We start from the raw sequence: 16,746 nt of genomic DNA, 5'->3' as shown, positions 1-16,746 counted from the left end.
TCTCGCGTCCGGCATTGGTACAAGCCATGGTGCGGAGCGAGGGGGACTGGGATGCCGTCTCCTCCTTCTGCGAAGCAGTCATGCTAGCTAAGGAGGAGGCGGGGCGCGTGAGAGAACGAACCTCCTCACGCCCCAGCCGTCGCGAGAGACACTCCGGGCGTCGGGGATCGCGCGACGATCTCCGGCCACCGTAAGTGCGGGCCTGCGGACGGCGAGCAAGGGTAGTTCGCCGCCCGACCAGAACCAGACCCGTGCGTGCGGCGCGTCGCGTTCCGCGCGCGCCTCAAAGAGCCATCAGACCACCACAGATGGGGCCCAGTAGGGCTGATGCCTAATCCGGAGCTGCGGACAACCTAGCGGGTTTACCGGGGCTCCGGCTCGAAAGGCAGGAGAAGGAACGGGGTGGTTTTTAGTCAGTAAGAGTCTGACACTCCCTCTCGCCTCGCCCAAGGCGAGCAAAATTAATTGGATGATTTTCCCCCCTAAAAAAAAAAAAAAAAAAAAAAAAAAAAAAAAAAAAAAATCTATAAGAATTGTCGCAAAGGACGTTGAATTGTTATTATTATTTTCATTATTAGGTGGGTTCGTAGTGTTATAATTTATTTTTATGTTTATAAGCATACACAAGGTCAGACAGAAAATGATGACAAAATGAACTAATACAACACATCATGGATATGATCGCTATCCAAGCGATCATATGTGATGTCCCTGCTTACTTACCCACATGGGACAAAGGCTTGACTTTATTTGTGTATATGTGTATAACAGTCGGTATAACGGTCGGGTAAACAAAATAATGTTGTATGGAAATAAAAATGCAAAGAAAAAACGAACTGACATAAAAATCATCTTTTAATTTATTACATACAATATTTTTATATTTACATAAATTACTAAAATTAAAGGAAACCTCCACACGTTTCATCACTGGCACCATAATTTACGGAAACGCTATATTTTGATATTTTTTCAAATAAATGCAGACACATTTGTGCAGAGAAAAAAAAAAGAATACAAATTTCACTGTTTTGAAGAACCTTTACATTGCAAAGTTGAAATATTTTCATTCGAATTTTACACTTTTTACCTACTTTCATTCAAAACAGGTACAAATGATCTACAATTAACTGATGAATAAAGAAAAATGTAAAAAATTACCTATTTTCTCAAGGCAAAGTTCATGTATTTAAAAAAAACGGTCAAAATAGGGGAATATCTGAAACGAATTACCAACGTTACTTGATCGAAAACTGCGCCAGGCGTTACGATACCGACTTTACTGCCTATAAATCTACATGGTAAGCTGATAGTAAATTACATTCCATAGTGCACTCTAAAATCACTATGATAAAGTATAAATTTCTAGTACTTTTGTAATCTTTAGTACTAATTAAGCCTGTGTTATGAAGATAGACATGTGTCTAAGATGTTTAAAACGCCCACAGTCGTTAGCTTTCAACACCTCTCGCATGTGAATATTGTTCATCCATTTCCTTCAACTATGTATCTGTCGGGAGTGATCTTAACTAACCAAAGCAACATTATCGTCTTTTAAAACGAGTAGAAACAATAGTAATACTTATTCTCATCGGTATAGAGTTTAATTTCCTAAAGACTGCTTAGGTAAGAAGCTTGCACTGTATTTATGTATGTTTTGAGCAGATATCTGCAACCAATTGGATTGTAATTATGTATGCACGTTTGCATTTCCATAAATGTTTAGTTTAGTTCAGCTTTTGCTATGAATGCTACTCAATTCGCCAACGTGATTAATGGTCATTCCTTCTCGGACTGAGAAAAGACCTTTGTTCAGCAGAGGGCACTTATTATGAAGACTTTAAAGTATGTTTTAGTTAGTTATCCCGACAGTTATGGAACAAAATTCACGTGCATTATATAATATTTATAGGTAGAGTAGGCCAGAGACGGACGCGTGTGCCATAACAGCTTCTGCAGCCTGTCGTATCTCGAGATGCCTGCGCGCGGCGTCGAGCCACGGCTTGGCGGCGGCGCGCGGCGCGCCCTGCAGCAGGTTCACGTAGCGGAGCGCCGCGGGCAGGTTGCCGTGGTCCATGTGGTATCTGGGGAATTAATATTTATTAGTAATCCTTGATATCATGCAATATCGATATTTAATCCTGGCAGGGTCGCCATGCAATATCGTGATGTTAGGGAGCAAAGAATGAGACGTGTTGATCTTATGAATAACTTTAATTAACTCAACTTATACGACTAACTTACTCTACTTATAGGGGCGAGGTCTCACACACACTACAATGGGACAAACCCGCCACAACCTCTCATACCGCTGCAACTCCTGCAAGCCATGATCTACAGTAGATACAACCATGAAAACACCGGAACATTGAAGTACGACGCGTCCCAGGGTAATGAATGACTGTCTTGGATCCCGCAACGATATAAATCAGAAGATATTATTAGAGGAGATGAAAAAAAGTAGTTGTAATCCTTGATAATTACATTTCTAAATATTTGTTTATAAAAAAAAAAAAATTTAAACATATAAAAAGCAGTAGCCCACCAGTAACGGGAGAAATCCAAGTCAGGGCTCAACAGAGAGAAATTTCCGGACTGTACGTGTCGTGTCCAAAAGTACTATTTTCTGTATCAGGCCCTTGACCCAACCATCTAAAGTTAGCCTACTCAGGTGTTGGTCGAGGCTTTTGGCTATGAGGCCATTGGTAGATACATTATTATTGTAAACATCGTCTCGAGGACTTTTTTTCTAAGTTTGGAGTTGATTTTGTGTGCGTTTATAGCGGCGTTGAATGTTTGCCATCAGGTAATACGTGAGCTCGTAAACCGACGTATACCATAATAAATGTACTTATGCATAGTATACAAAACGTACCTTGCCCGATTTATAATATCGAAGGTGTCTAGTTTAGTGAAGTCTGTAAGCTGGTTCTCCAACTCTTCTTCGGGGATGTCAGCGAACTGGAAACAAATCAAGTTCATTGCAATATAGCACTCATAAGTCTATAAAAAACTTAGAACGAGATAGAAACTTCTCATAAAAAATTAAAACAGTTCGTCAGAGTCCACCGCTGGATTATGGACCACTTACAAGACCAAACAGTAGGGGTTACCTATAATCTCCAATATTTACGATCGGATCAGTACACTTAGTACGAATTTGTTTTATGTAGCACGAAAACGAAACGAGAGCGCGTCAGGCGTCGTGATTAGCCGGCGCGAATGAACCAACGAATCAGAGTGCCGAACGCACTCTCGTTAAACATAAAGCAAACTCGTACTAAGATACATATACGATCCCCACGCGCCAAGCATAGGGATTATAACAGCCCCCTCACCCCAAATAGGAGGGCTTTGTTCAGCAGAAGCCGTGTTCTGGTTGATGATAATGGTATCATTATGTTATAAACTTACTTTCTTGAAGACCAGCAGTGATTGCACCCAGGATAGGAAGTAGACTGGTAGACTGGCTCCCTCACGTCCAACAAGCGCCACTTTCGTTGCTGTCTTCTCCAGCTGAAACGAAATCATTACAGTCATCATATAAATCAGCAAATAAGTGAAAAGTACAGTATTTTATTAATAAATCAAAAGATAGTAGTACTTCTAACACTTTGCAACTGGCCAATTTACCACTAATAATAAATATACGTAACAGTATCGAAACCTCGACATGGTACTCAGCCATTGCGTAAAATAATAGATATAATTAACTACCCAAGGCTGATACATGACAAAATCGCAAAAAAATAAATTAAAATATGTAGTAATAATTTTATTATAACTCTCGTGAGACATACTGAATTAATTATTATGTTATCGGCTCACTCACGTAACTGTTTGACGAGTTAGAACTCGACTAGTTCCAAGCCATGCTAGAGTAGCAGCTCGACAATCGCCGCGTCGTGTGTCGCGGAATGCTGCTCATTAATATGAGCCTCTAGCATGAAACTAGTCGAGTTCTTCGTCAAACAGTTACATGAGTAAGTAACTAATAATGAAAATTGTAATACTAAAACTCGTTTTTATCAGCATTTTACACCGGGTATATTAGAGTAGAGATTAATAAAGAGTTGCATACCGTTTCAAACCTGTCCCGCAACGACTTCTCAGTGGCGATTCCCTTTTCGCGAATATCGGCAGGAATGCCCTTAAGTACTGTTTCCACTAGCTTATCGTCCTTGCCTGGAAAATAACATCGTATGTCACTACATAGTATAAAACAAAGTCGCTTTCTCTGTTCGTATGTCCCTTTGTAAGCTTAAATATTTAAAACTACACAACGGATTTTGATACGTTTTTTTAATACATAGAGTGATTCAAGAGGAAAATTTATATGTATAATACATGCATACTATATCACAATTGCACCCATGTCAATTTCAATATGACCATTCATTCCCTATTTTTACCCCTTCTCCCCTATATTTTTGCAATAAAAAGTAGCCTATGTATCTTTCGTTCCCCATTAAGTGTCTAGATACAAAGTTTCACTGTTACAGTTTTAAAAATGACGAATTTCCATATGACCATTCACCCCCTATTTTTACCACCTCTCCCCTATTTTTTGCAATAAAAAGCCTATGTTGTTCCTCAGGGTCTATTCTACCTCTGTACCAAATTTCATCAAAATCGGTTCACTGGTTTAGGCGTGAAAGCGTAACAGACAGACAGAGTTACTTTCGCATTTATAATATTAGTAAGGATAGTAAGGATAAGGATATTAGTAAGGATGTTATCGGCTTTCTCACGTAACTCAGTGCCGCTCATGGACCACAATGGAGAGCAAAGCACAAGAGCGTGACCGGCCTTTTAAGGGATTAGGGGTACGGGGATTGGTGATTAGAGGATTGATCCTCGTTTGTGTAGTGTGTGTTATAATACTGACCAGCTTTGGCGAGTGCGGAGAGTTCGTTGTCGATCTTGGCCTGCGCGGCGGGCTTGCGCGTGGCGGCCAGCAGCGCCTCGGCCGCGGCCCACAGCGACTGCGACCGCCGGGCCTCCGCCTCCGCCGCCGACCGCTCTGTTACAAAGCCATTTTATTTAGTATTCATTTATTTCTACATACTGTTACATGACGAACATCAGGCAAATTAACGTCACTAGCATTATCGGTCTGTCATGTTGAGTCTTTTTTTTTTATGGGACAAGCCCGCCACAACCTCCCATACCGCTGCAACTCCTGTAAGCCAGGATCTACAGTAGATACAAACATGAAAACACCGGAACACTGAAGTCCGGCGCGTTCCAGGGAAATGAATGTCTTGGATCCCGCAACGAAATGATTTCATGTTGAGTCTGTGAGTAACACTAGTATGAGTTTGCTTTACGTTTAAAATAAACGGTTAGCGTTCGACACTTTGATTGGCCGGTTCGAATAAACCAACCAATCAGAGCGCTGAACATGTTCTCGATCCGTTTATTTTAAACGTAAAGCAAACTCGCACTAAGTGTACAGTTGTCAAATGTGACCGGTAAATTACAAAAAAAAAAAAAAACTTAAAATTACTACGTAACATTCATTTGAATATTATATGGAGTTTTTTTAAAGAATTTATCAAATAAAATTCTAAAGCATGCTTATTTTATTTTTTAAGAATTTATCAAATAAAATTCTAAAGCATGCTTATCTTATTTTTTTAAAGAATGCTAATTATCTTGTCCTATGTGTTAACGTGGTGTACAATAAAGTATTTATAAATAATTAAAGTTTAACATACATATCCAACATACTTACATACCTAAAAACTTAGTTCCACTTAATTCTAATTAACTAAATAGTACTCAGGACTGTTATTAAATAAAGTGAGAAAGACAGCACGTTACGTACGTTTTAGCGTCTGTTCAATAGCTTTAAGCTTGCCGGCCATGGCGGCCAATTCCTTCTTGAACTCAACTCGCTCGGCCTCCACTTGCTCAGACACCGCGCGGTTGAAGTTGGCCATCATCTATAAACAAACAATTTCATACAAAACTAAAATAATAATATGTATATTTTGGGTTATAACTCGTGAGACCATCCATTTTAAATGAACATGATGATATTTTATATCATTATTTAGGTACATATAGGGTGACTGGTAATTAGTGACCGATATTTAAACACGTGATTGTACTCATGATTACAAACAACTTTCCGAAAAAAACTTTTTTGTATACTCATTAGTTTAGACAAAACAACAAAATTTCGTTACCACGCGCGTGTAAAGTTCCAAAATATAATTATGCGAAAGTACGTTCGCGCGAAATCTCGTCAACATAATCAGCTTATAAATAACCCACTGCTAAATCTCTTCTCACACGGAGAAGGAATGAGCATTAATCACGCTTGCTCAAGATGGATTTGAAACTTATAATTAGAAATTACTAGCAAACCCGACGAACTCCGTTTCGCCACCAATGAATTTCCGTGCTTTTCTTTTGAATTTTTTCCTGAATTATCTTTGTTATAAACCTCACAGAGTCCGAGACCAACTTTTCCAACACGTACAAAACCTTGGAAATCGGTTTATGCGTTCTGGAGTTATAACATCAGGAAGGAAAACGCGACTTATTTTTAATAGAAATTATAAGTCTATATGTTTAAATAATCTTAGAACGTACTAATAAAAAAATATATTCATAAATAGTTACCTCCTTCTCTTTCTTAGCGATTCTGTCATGCATGATTTCTTGTTGGAGCTCCAGCTGTTTCTTGAGAGCTTCCTTAGTCTGCCTGTTGGCTTCCGCTTGTATCAACATGGTCTGTAAGAAGATAACACATATTTATCACAAATTTAACAAAAAGAGATTCTATCCACGTGTATTTAAAATTCAATTTTGGTTGCATATGCCTTCTTCAAGAATACTACAAAATAGGCACTTATTAACCTTAATATAAGATTCAATTTTGATTGCATATATCTTCTTCAAGTATTCTAGAAAATAAGTTCTTATTCACTTAAACATAAGATTCAATTTAGAGTACACATACCTTTTTCATGAATTCAGTTTCTCTTGCCATCCTCTCTGTCCTAACGATGTCTTCGGCCTTAGCTTCAATTATTGCTTTCTCGTCGTGACCTGTAAGTAATTACGTGATTTATTGACGTGTTGTTGGGAAATCGGGGATTGGGAAGGGGTGGGGGATGGTAATTGAGCCTCCGGTAACCTCACTTACACAACGAAATACAACGCAAGCGTTATTTCACGTCGGATATTTTTGTGAGACCGTATCACTCCGGTCCTGCCGGCTCATTCGTGCCGAAGCACGGCTCTCCCACACTTAAAAGCCTCTTTAGTATTTTACGTACCTCGTTCGTTCATCAACAGTCATCAGTCTTTTCATGCATGCTGGTCTTAAAATATGTATAAATAGAATTTACTGAGACATGAACCTATTCAAATAAAATAAAAAACTTAAAACTTACATTCGATAGCCCTGTTGATTTTAAGGTCGCGAATCGTCTGCAACTCTGCTAATTGATTCTGCAGGTATTGTATCTGAAATCACATACATAAAATATTTAATAAAAAATATGCTTCATGGTAAAAAAGATAAAGAACAATGTTGTTTAAATCTTTCGATTATCGTAACTAAAGTCGCAGGTAAATAGTAGTTTTCGGCTGGACCGAAATGATAACACGGCCTCATAGAAAACCGACGTGAAACAATACTTGCGTTATGTTTTGTTATGTAAGTGAGGTTACCGGATGCCTAATAACCCTCCCCCGTTTTCCAAATTACGTTTCCCCAACAATTACCCTACTTCCCAATCTTCTCAATCCCCGCTTCTGAACCCTTAAATTTCCAATCCCCAAAAGGCCGACAACGCACTTATAACGGCTCTGATGTTTAGGGTGTCCATGGGCGGCGACTATGCTTACCATAAGGTGATCGGCTCGTTTACCGGCTTATACCATGTAAAAGATTTATATTTATAAGTATTAATAATTATATGCTCACCCTCTTCAGAGTGTATACAAGTAGTAGGTCGGTGTCGCCGCGTATATTCAGCTTGCGTGCTCCGATGTCGATGCCGGGGAATAGTGCCTGTAGCTCGTCCTTGAACATGGTACGAGCTGCTTCCACCTGCAAATGGAATTATTTTTATTAAATATCAAGTATGTATTAAGGATTTAGTTCTATGAAGCTCAGTAGGGCTGATGCTTGATCCGAAGCTGCGGACTACCTAGCGGGTTTACCAGGGCTCCGGCTCGAAAAGCAGGAGTAGGAACGGAGAAACGGGGTGGTTTTTATTCAGTAAGAATGTCACCCCCTCTCGTCTCGCCCAGGGCGGGAGAAGACATTGGGTGATCCCCCCCCCCCTAAAAAGAGTTATGGTTTATTACTGAATATTTTCGTGTGTTTAAAAGATCTAAGTATACTTTACCACCTGGTATAATAATAATTATGGTAGCACACAAATGAAAGTTACATTCCATATGATGTAACACTCACATTCACCAGAATATTAGATATTATATTGGAACCAAGGTATATCAGTGTATGTGCCAAACAAGACAGTTTTGATTGTGAATAATTTTTCCTTTTTATGTGTTAACCTCTGAGTTTGATTCGGTTTTTCTTCTCAGAGTAGTTAGGAAATGCCGATATCATCTAGATTTTTCCTTATAATAATTTTGACGCGTATAAGTGCTCTTTTGTAGCTAATTAGCAAAATAAATTAATGTCGTTCTCTTTGGTTCACAATCACCATTGTCGTCTTGTCTCTTTTATTTTTTACATAAGTTCTTTTGTAGCCGTCACAGTGAATCCTCATAATCTTAGTTTATTTTAGCATGGAGATGCTACGGTAATTTCCACGTAACGGCATTTGTAATATGGACCATTATTCTTTGGAACACGATGTTTCCATATCGCATTCATCTTTAGATTCATCTTTATTCTCATCTTTAGTTCTATCTTTAGTTCCATCTTTCGGTTCCTGCAGTGGCAAACGTCCATAATTCAACAAAAATTATGAGTCACGTTGTATGTACGCCCATATCTCCGGAACGACTGTACTATTGACGACTGTATTACTGATTTTCTCTAGAGTTTACATACGACTTATTTAAAACCGTCAGGGGGCAGGTCACTAATATTTTTATTATTACAAAGCTGATGACTTTGTTTGTTTAAACGCGCTAATCTCCGGAACTACTGGTCCAATTTTAATAATTCTTTTTGTGTTAGGTAGTGCATCTATCGAGGAAGCCTATAGGCTATGGAACATCACGCTATAACCAACAGGAGCAAAGCAGACCGGGTGAAACCGCGCGGAAGTAGCTAGTTGTCTTATATAAAAAAAGTAATAACAACATACCTTATTCCAATAACTATCGCTAATAACAGATTTCTCCTGTTCGGCGCTGAAATTCTTCTCAGCCGCTATCAGGTCCTCGCGGAACTGCTTGATGTAACGCTTGGTGGTAGCCTGGCTTTCTGGAGGCGCCTGCATGCCACTCTTGATCATACGGTCCAAGTTTTCTGGATAATGGAGATACAGTATTATAAGAACATTAATAAGACGTCATTCTTAAAGAGGGATGTATTGAGCTGATGGATTATCTGATGGTAAGCAATCAAAGATGTTGTGGTGGCCAGAGGTTAAAGACGTCTGCTTCTCATGCACGAGACTGCTGATTCGAAACCTATTAACGGCAAGTGCCAATGTGACTTTTCCCGAGTTATATGTACTTTCCTAGATTATTTAGAATTAATTTTAAGTTTGAAATTGCCAACCTACATTGAACAAGCATGGTGATTAATGCTCAAATGCTTAAGATGCTTAGGATGATTGGATTCTAATAATCATCTAGCATTTAAGTTTAAAGGAGATGGATCAATAATGGATAAATAATTGCCCCACCAGATACCCCTATTAGAGACTTATTTTTGAGATTATACTTTTATTTCTCCTGGATCTCATCATCATCTCATATGATACTATTGTCACGTTGTTATAGGACGTGGGGTAATTTTGTATCGATTGTGATCCTTCTTTGTTACAATTTTTTTTTAATTAATAGGTATAAAATGAACTTACCAATAGCACATTTGGCTTTAGCAGAGGCTGCTTTCGCCTTAGTCTGTGCATTGTGCATCTGTTGTTGTAGACCTTGCAGTCCACTGAAGTATTTCTTATCCATATCATCCAAGGATGCTTCGATGACCTGAAATATTACAATGATTTTGGATTTTAAACCTTATCACAATGTAATAAAGTATATTGTTTGTTTTTGAAAGCTTGTTGTGTGTGTTTAATACAACAATTAGCGTATTTGCTTTAAGTTGTAAATACGCAAGGTATGGAAGAAAATGATTATCACCTTGCCGTCTAAAGAGTTCATAGATTCGATTTGAAGGACTTTAAGTAATAACAATACCAATAAAAACCATAAAATAGACTCAGATACAAACCTTGAACAAAGCCTTATTGTAGTCAGCACAGTACTGTGTCGCCATTTTATAGTTGTCTATGGCGATCTTCGTGTTCTCGTGCATGTCTTGCTCAAGTTCCACCATATCCTTGGTAATCTTCACTACTTGGGCCGTTTGAGGCTCACATTTGTCAGTTTGGACCAAAGTCGCTGGAAAATAAGGTTGGAATTTCATTACACGTGATTCTTTTGTGGTGTATGAAGAAGAAGAGTGTTTTAAAAGGTGAGTGGCAAATTGGACTTTAAGACCCTTGAAAATAAAGTTAGAATTAAATTACTTGTGGGTTTTGATAGGTAATTGTGTAGGTAGTAAAGTAGAATGTAGTTTAAACTTTTGAGCTTAGAAATTAAGGTTCAAATTATCATTCGATATTTGATTGAAGCACCCATTATTTTAACTCACCTCCTACCTATAAGAGTTTGCACACAAAAATGAACTTAACTTACAAATACATTAAGTTGGCTTTTAGTTAGCATGCACTTACCTTTACTTTCAATTTGCGGTGTACCCACAACCTTTTCCTCGACGTACAAGGGTTCGATTACCGGCGGTGGCACTGTTATATGGACACACATCTAGTTAGGTTAGTTATTATTAGACATTTTGGGACATGAGTGATGTTATTAGTTTCTTAAATACAAAAAAGACATGTTTTGATATGGTTCTGTTGTCTAATTTAGGCCCAATAATAATTTGGCTAGATATGAAAAGTCAAAGTATAGGATATTTACAACCATTTTTTCAAACGAGCAGATGGAACGCCTATTGGTTGTTCAACGAGAGCGCGTTCGGCGTTCTGATTGGCCGGCTCGAATGAACCAACTAATCGTGTTTAACTATTAATATCAGCTATGATATATGTACTTGTCTATCTTTATTCAAGTGTTTCGTCCCTTACAAAATATTAATGAGAATGTTTTAAATGAAAAATGTGTCATATCATCTTAATGCATAATTAAAATGGCTAGCAATAATATGGTGCAGTTTATAGTGGTAACATTGCCCATTAAATAATCCTTTTTTAGATAACAATGTATCCCCATAACAACTCAATGCTAATCTATATTATGCAAACTCGAACTAATAAATTTTTGACAATTGTTTCAACCTGGGTTAAATGTAATATGGTATAAGGCAAAATTATACTATGCATGATAATAGTTGCACAAACCAAGGCTCGGATACCGGTTAAATTTTCAAACCGCTATTATGTACTTGAACGCAAAACCTTTACATTGGGTTTCGTTCGCATAAACCATAAAGGTCTTCATAAAGGTTTTTTGGATTAAACGGTTTAGATCAATAAAAACCGGTTAATACGGACGCACATGAAATAAACGCCGCGCACTGTTCAGATTATATTTAATAATAATATTTCAACGCGTTTACCGACATGCCCCTCGTCAAATAAACCGGTTAATTTAGGTTAAAATAAAGTTCTTTAAATGTTCACGTTCTTAAGAAAAGTTCGGAGGAAAATCGATATAAACCGGTATTTTTTAAACCGGTTCCGAGCCTTGGCACAAACTCACTCATTGCGATTAGAATCGTCATCATGGAAAGGCAATAAATAATCGGCACTATAGTTAGGTCATTACAAACATGTGAACTGTCACATAAAAGGAATGTGACAAGCCGCTAAACGAGCAGGATCATCTGATGGTAAGCAATCGCTACCGCCCATGTATACTCGAAACACTAGAGGCGTTACAAGTGCAATTTAAAGGTAATTGCGCCTCCGGTAACCTCACTCACACAACAAAACACAACGCAAACAATATTTCATGTCGGTATTCTATGAGGCCGTGGTATCGCTCCGGTCAAGCCAGCTCCTTCGTACCGAAGCATGGCTCTCCCACATTTAAAAACAGTTTGTATGTTTGTAATGGCCCAACTACTCCTTATCTCTGTGTTAATTTAAGTTTTTGATAGAAACTGTATCTAATGTCAAAAATCTATCTCAATCCAATAATATTAAGACCAAAATCAGTTATTAACTTTGGGTGCTAATATTATAATTTTATGCTTTCACTCACACACATATGTTTTGCTAGCGAATTTGATCGCAGCATCCTTTTCAATGTCCTGTTCGGATCTCGGATACACTTCTGGTGGGGTCATACCTTCCTGTAAATATAATTCCAAATTAAGTTAAGCAAATTAAGTCACCGTGAAGACACTTTTCAATGTCAAAGCAAAAAATTTTATAGAAAAGGAAAATGTCTGTCCGTCGATAAGTCCTCTAATGAAGGTACCTTCATATGCATGTGGTAAAAAGTGGTTATTTCAATATTCGAAACAAACACTCCAATTTTATTTATGAGTCTAGTCTAATGATAATTACGATAATTACGCAAATGTTTATCACTACATAGTATAAAACAAAGTCGCTTTTTCTGTCATGTTGTATGTCCCTATGAACGCTTAAATCTTTAAAACTACGCAACGGATTTTGATGCGGTTTTTTTAATAGATAGAGTAACTCATGAGGAAGGTTTTTATGTATAATACAGGTATAATATATCACCATTGCACCCATGCGAAGCTGGGGCGGGTCGCTAGTTTTTTATAATTAAACTAGTACTCGCGTCTCCGTCCGCGTACAATAACGACTTATGGCAGAATTTGGGCTTTTGAATTATTTGAATTTCCTTTGCTATAAACCTCACGGAGCCCAAGACTTTTCCAACGAATGCAAAACCATGGAAATTGTTCATACATTCTGGAGTTATAGTGTCAGAAAGGAAAACTCGCCCTTTCTACTGATTTTGAGTGTTCTGTTGTTACTTCTTTTGCTTATTTACAAAATGTCTCTTAATTCCACCCTTCTCCACTGGTGGCCAGCTGTCAGTTTTAGGTCATCCTATCCCATCCATCATATTTTTATATTACTTATAGATATTTAAAAATATATTTAACAAATATTTAAAATAAATAAAGAAATAATGATATTTCACGAGTTTTTTTCTTGTTTTTTTAAATTAAATTCATATGTAAGAACTAATAAAGTCATTAAAATACCTTTCCGAACATGAAATGGCTGAGATAAGTGGTGGTCCTGTTGAACTGGTTGCCGATTGCCTTCCAATACGTGGTGTTCTCCTGGTACACTAGAGCCACGACGTCGTTAGCCCAAGGGATGTTCGACTCTAGCCAGTTGCGAGCATCTGGACTGTGCCTGAGGAAAATTTTATGTTTTAGTTACAGTTTCACACCGTAAACGCCTAGGGAGTCACTGGTGACTGACGTTAGCGGAGGATTTGCCTTCAACAGTTTTCTATTGGCAGTCAAAGACTTAATGTTGTAGAACTTCACTAAGGAAGCGGAGCGGCGCTATGTGAATGGTTTTAAAGACATTTAACAAATATTGTTGTGGACTGGACTCCTCACCATGAGCTGCGTGCGCAGACATGGCGACGTCGCGCAGCTTATGCGTATTGCTCATAATGAAGAGTCCTTCTGTGATTCGAAACTAATAGAGCTTTTCTGCATTAAAGCATTAACGGCCGAAAGAAAACTTCCTGGCAAATCCTCCACTAAGTGTCGGTCAGCAGTGACCGATGAGGCAGTTGACGAGTAAACTGTGACTTTTAGTTAATTTAGTATGTCAAAAACATCCATCATTACTCTTTTGAAAAAAATGATTTTTACAAACTCACTAATACATTATTTGATTATACGAGATAAAAACAAAAAGAAATTAAAACACATACTTAGCGTAAGCAATGGATGCTCCAGTAAGTACGGTGGCGCCTATAGCTCCCCAGAACAGCTTTGTGGACTTGGGCCGCTTTGGGACTGCATCGCATTTCTCCTGTGTCGCATATCGCCGGTGTGGAGACCGCAATACTATTAGGGCAGCACAGGAACTATCACCCACATGCCGTCGTACCTGTGAGAAATGAAATAAGTGATGACGGAAATAATATTATTTTTTTTATTAACATTGGATTTCTTTCCTGTATTCCTGGGTGCATTTACAAGCATACAAGTTCACATATACATGACACCCAGACCAGACACAACAATTTGTGGATCACATAAAGTATTTTTCTGTTCGGGAATTGATTCCATCCCAATACAAATTGTGCAATAGCCGGTAGCCAAGCTACAGCACCAACTGGCCATAAGTTCCAATTATCTTATCTCTTATTAACTGATTAATCGATAAAGTATTATTGTGACACTTTAATTAATAAATTCTCACATTAAGTAATGTGAACTTAGTTACACAATAACATTTTTTTTGCATAAATAAATGATATTGAGCATTTGCTACTAGGAATAAGTTGTAAAACTATTCCTTTTTAAAAAAAATATTTAAGAGATTCTAGAAATCACGTTTTCATCTAAACATTAATTTGATTAAACTTATTTTACCTAAAGTACTATTTTCAAAGTAATACCTATATGAAATTAAAAAGAAAGTACCTAAATGCATACTGTAAACAGTAATAAACCTAAACAAAACAGTAAATTGTCTAGTAAGTAACCAAATGTACAGGTAAAATTATGAAAACGTCATAAAACCTATTTTAACACGAATCGCTATTCTGTATACAGCCTTATAAATAATTTGTAGGTTATTTGTGAAAATGACGTCCAAAGATTGTTATGTAAGGGACAACAAAACCAAGGCCCGTGTTTATGTTTTTGATAAGAGATGTAAACTTTGATTCGTTGGTGAAATACTTAAATTAGAACCTGAATTAACTAAGAAACACTGAAAAACATAATCAAAACATTGAATAACTGATCAATACAAGTCTGATGAAACACTCGTTAAGCAATGAAATAAGGATGAATTAGTATAATTCTGATAACCAAATTAAATTAGAATTTGTACATACCAATACTAATTTAGCATTAGATAAATGGTTCGTAAATTTATACATTTTTCGGCAGGAATCTCTCTCCACTTGGGCTGTCAAAATTCAGAGACTACAGATTTGCGTCCACCGAGAATAGACGGTTTTTGTCGTAGGTCAGTTTCTTAGTGATACTCATTTTGTAAAATTAGTCGAATACATCTGAAAAATAAAACCAGGTAATCAATAAATAAGAAAATAAGAGTATACGTTACGATTTAATCAAAAAATAAATTTATTTTTAATAACATGTGATTGTGATTGTAAAAACACTCAATAACAAAACAACACAACATGAAGCGAACAAAATGTAACTGTCAACTTGACAACCAATCGAGTTGAGGATTTTCACATCACTTACCAAAAATTAAATTGGTTTGGTTGATTGATGGTTGTGTTTTCCTAAAATGTTTCGTTTGGCGATTTCTGGTAAATGCTAGTTTTGTTTTGAATGATCACAAATTATTATCCAAAAGCTATACACTATTAGATTCTAATACAAAATTTATTGCCTCTGTTTTGTTGTGTAACAATTTTACCAACTTGTTTGTGACGGCTTGTTTTGAGGTTATTATTTCTTTTTCAGCTGTTCGGAGTATACGGCCTCTTTCGGTCTCGTATTTGAATGCTGCCAATATTATTAGTAACAGTTCCAGAAACTATGGTACTCTACAAAACTTAAGGATACCCATTCATACATGTATCGGACAAAATTCGTTGTTGAAAAATAAACAGATTTTGGATATATCATCGAATTTGAGTGTTGTTCCTGTAAGAACTGTTACAAAATTCAGTTTGCAGAAAGGTAAAAGGAAGTCAGTGAAGGCAGTGGTTCGACGATTCTTCCGCTTACATTGGGGAGGATGGATAAGGACTAAGGTGGGGAGGAACAAGAAAATGTGGAAGAAGTCCTCTTCACAAAAGAGACGCTTGAGGCAGCATGTGTTCTGCAACTCCACCCAAAGCACAATGTTGGACAAAATGGTTACCAAGTTTTGGAAGAGGCCAAAGTACTATGTAGATGACCCATATGCACCATACCATACAAGAGAAGAATTCGTCACAACAAGGAAAAAGCCTTTCGTGAAACAATGAAATGATGTTTATAATGTTAGAATAAAGTTTATTTAGTTTCAGTAATAAATTGTTAAGAGTAATATTCATGTTCGTTTTGAGGTTTTTATGTTCGTAGATTCCATAGACAACATACTTATATTATGTTGTGAATAATTATATCTGAAGAAAGCATTTAACATAATTTGACTGCACAGTTGGTGCGGTAGCTAGGCTGCCACGCAAGGTGTAGCAGGTTCGATTCCCACATGGAGAAACTGTCTTGTTTCAGGTCTGAGTGTCATGTGTATGTGAACTTGTATGAATGTAAACGCACATAGGACATGAAAGTCCTAGTGGAGCAACATTTTCAATTATCTCATTGATCCGAATATTTAG

At 37.3% G+C, this 16,746-nt stretch overlaps 2 protein-coding genes across 3 annotated transcripts; one reads left to right on the top strand and one right to left on the bottom strand.

Moving 5' to 3' along the window:
- Positions 1 to 837: 837 nt before the first annotated feature.
- On the bottom strand, positions 838 to 15,804 carry LOC118270324 (MICOS complex subunit Mic60). Of its 2 annotated transcripts, XM_035585862.2 has the most exons (19): positions 15,656 to 15,804; positions 15,277 to 15,456; positions 14,140 to 14,318; positions 13,448 to 13,604; positions 12,463 to 12,553; positions 10,911 to 10,982; positions 10,406 to 10,575; positions 10,032 to 10,158; positions 9,309 to 9,472; positions 7,946 to 8,071; positions 7,410 to 7,482; positions 6,974 to 7,062; positions 6,634 to 6,744; positions 5,831 to 5,948; positions 4,889 to 5,023; positions 4,082 to 4,185; positions 3,415 to 3,516; positions 2,876 to 2,961; positions 838 to 2,084 (listed from the first exon to the last, which is right to left on the bottom strand). In XM_035585862.2, exons 2-19 carry the CDS (start codon positions 15,319 to 15,321, stop codon positions 1,907 to 1,909), a joined length of 2,127 nt encoding a protein of 708 aa, XP_035441755.1. In that variant the 5' UTR covers positions 15,322 to 15,456; positions 15,656 to 15,804; the 3' UTR covers positions 838 to 1,906. The 2 variants fall into 2 exon arrangements, with proteins under 2 accessions (XP_035441755.1, XP_035441756.1); XM_035585863.2 differs by lacking the exon at positions 10,911 to 10,982.
- Positions 15,577 to 16,455, top strand: LOC118270326 (39S ribosomal protein L35, mitochondrial). Its single transcript, XM_035585869.2, has 2 exons — positions 15,577 to 15,723; positions 15,881 to 16,455. The coding sequence occupies exons 1-2, from the start codon at positions 15,702 to 15,704 to the stop codon at positions 16,387 to 16,389; spliced, it is 531 nt and encodes a 176-aa protein (XP_035441762.1). The 5' UTR covers positions 15,577 to 15,701; the 3' UTR covers positions 16,390 to 16,455.
- The last annotated feature ends 291 nt before the right edge of the window (positions 16,456 to 16,746 follow it).

This window comes from Spodoptera frugiperda, chromosome 13 (assembly GCF_023101765.2).
Source record: "Spodoptera frugiperda isolate SF20-4 chromosome 13, AGI-APGP_CSIRO_Sfru_2.0, whole genome shotgun sequence".
Classification (NCBI taxonomy): Eukaryota; Metazoa; Arthropoda; class Insecta; order Lepidoptera; family Noctuidae; genus Spodoptera; species Spodoptera frugiperda.
The sequence above is the reverse complement of the archived record's forward strand: the minus strand, read 5'-3'. Positions and strand labels throughout refer to the sequence as shown.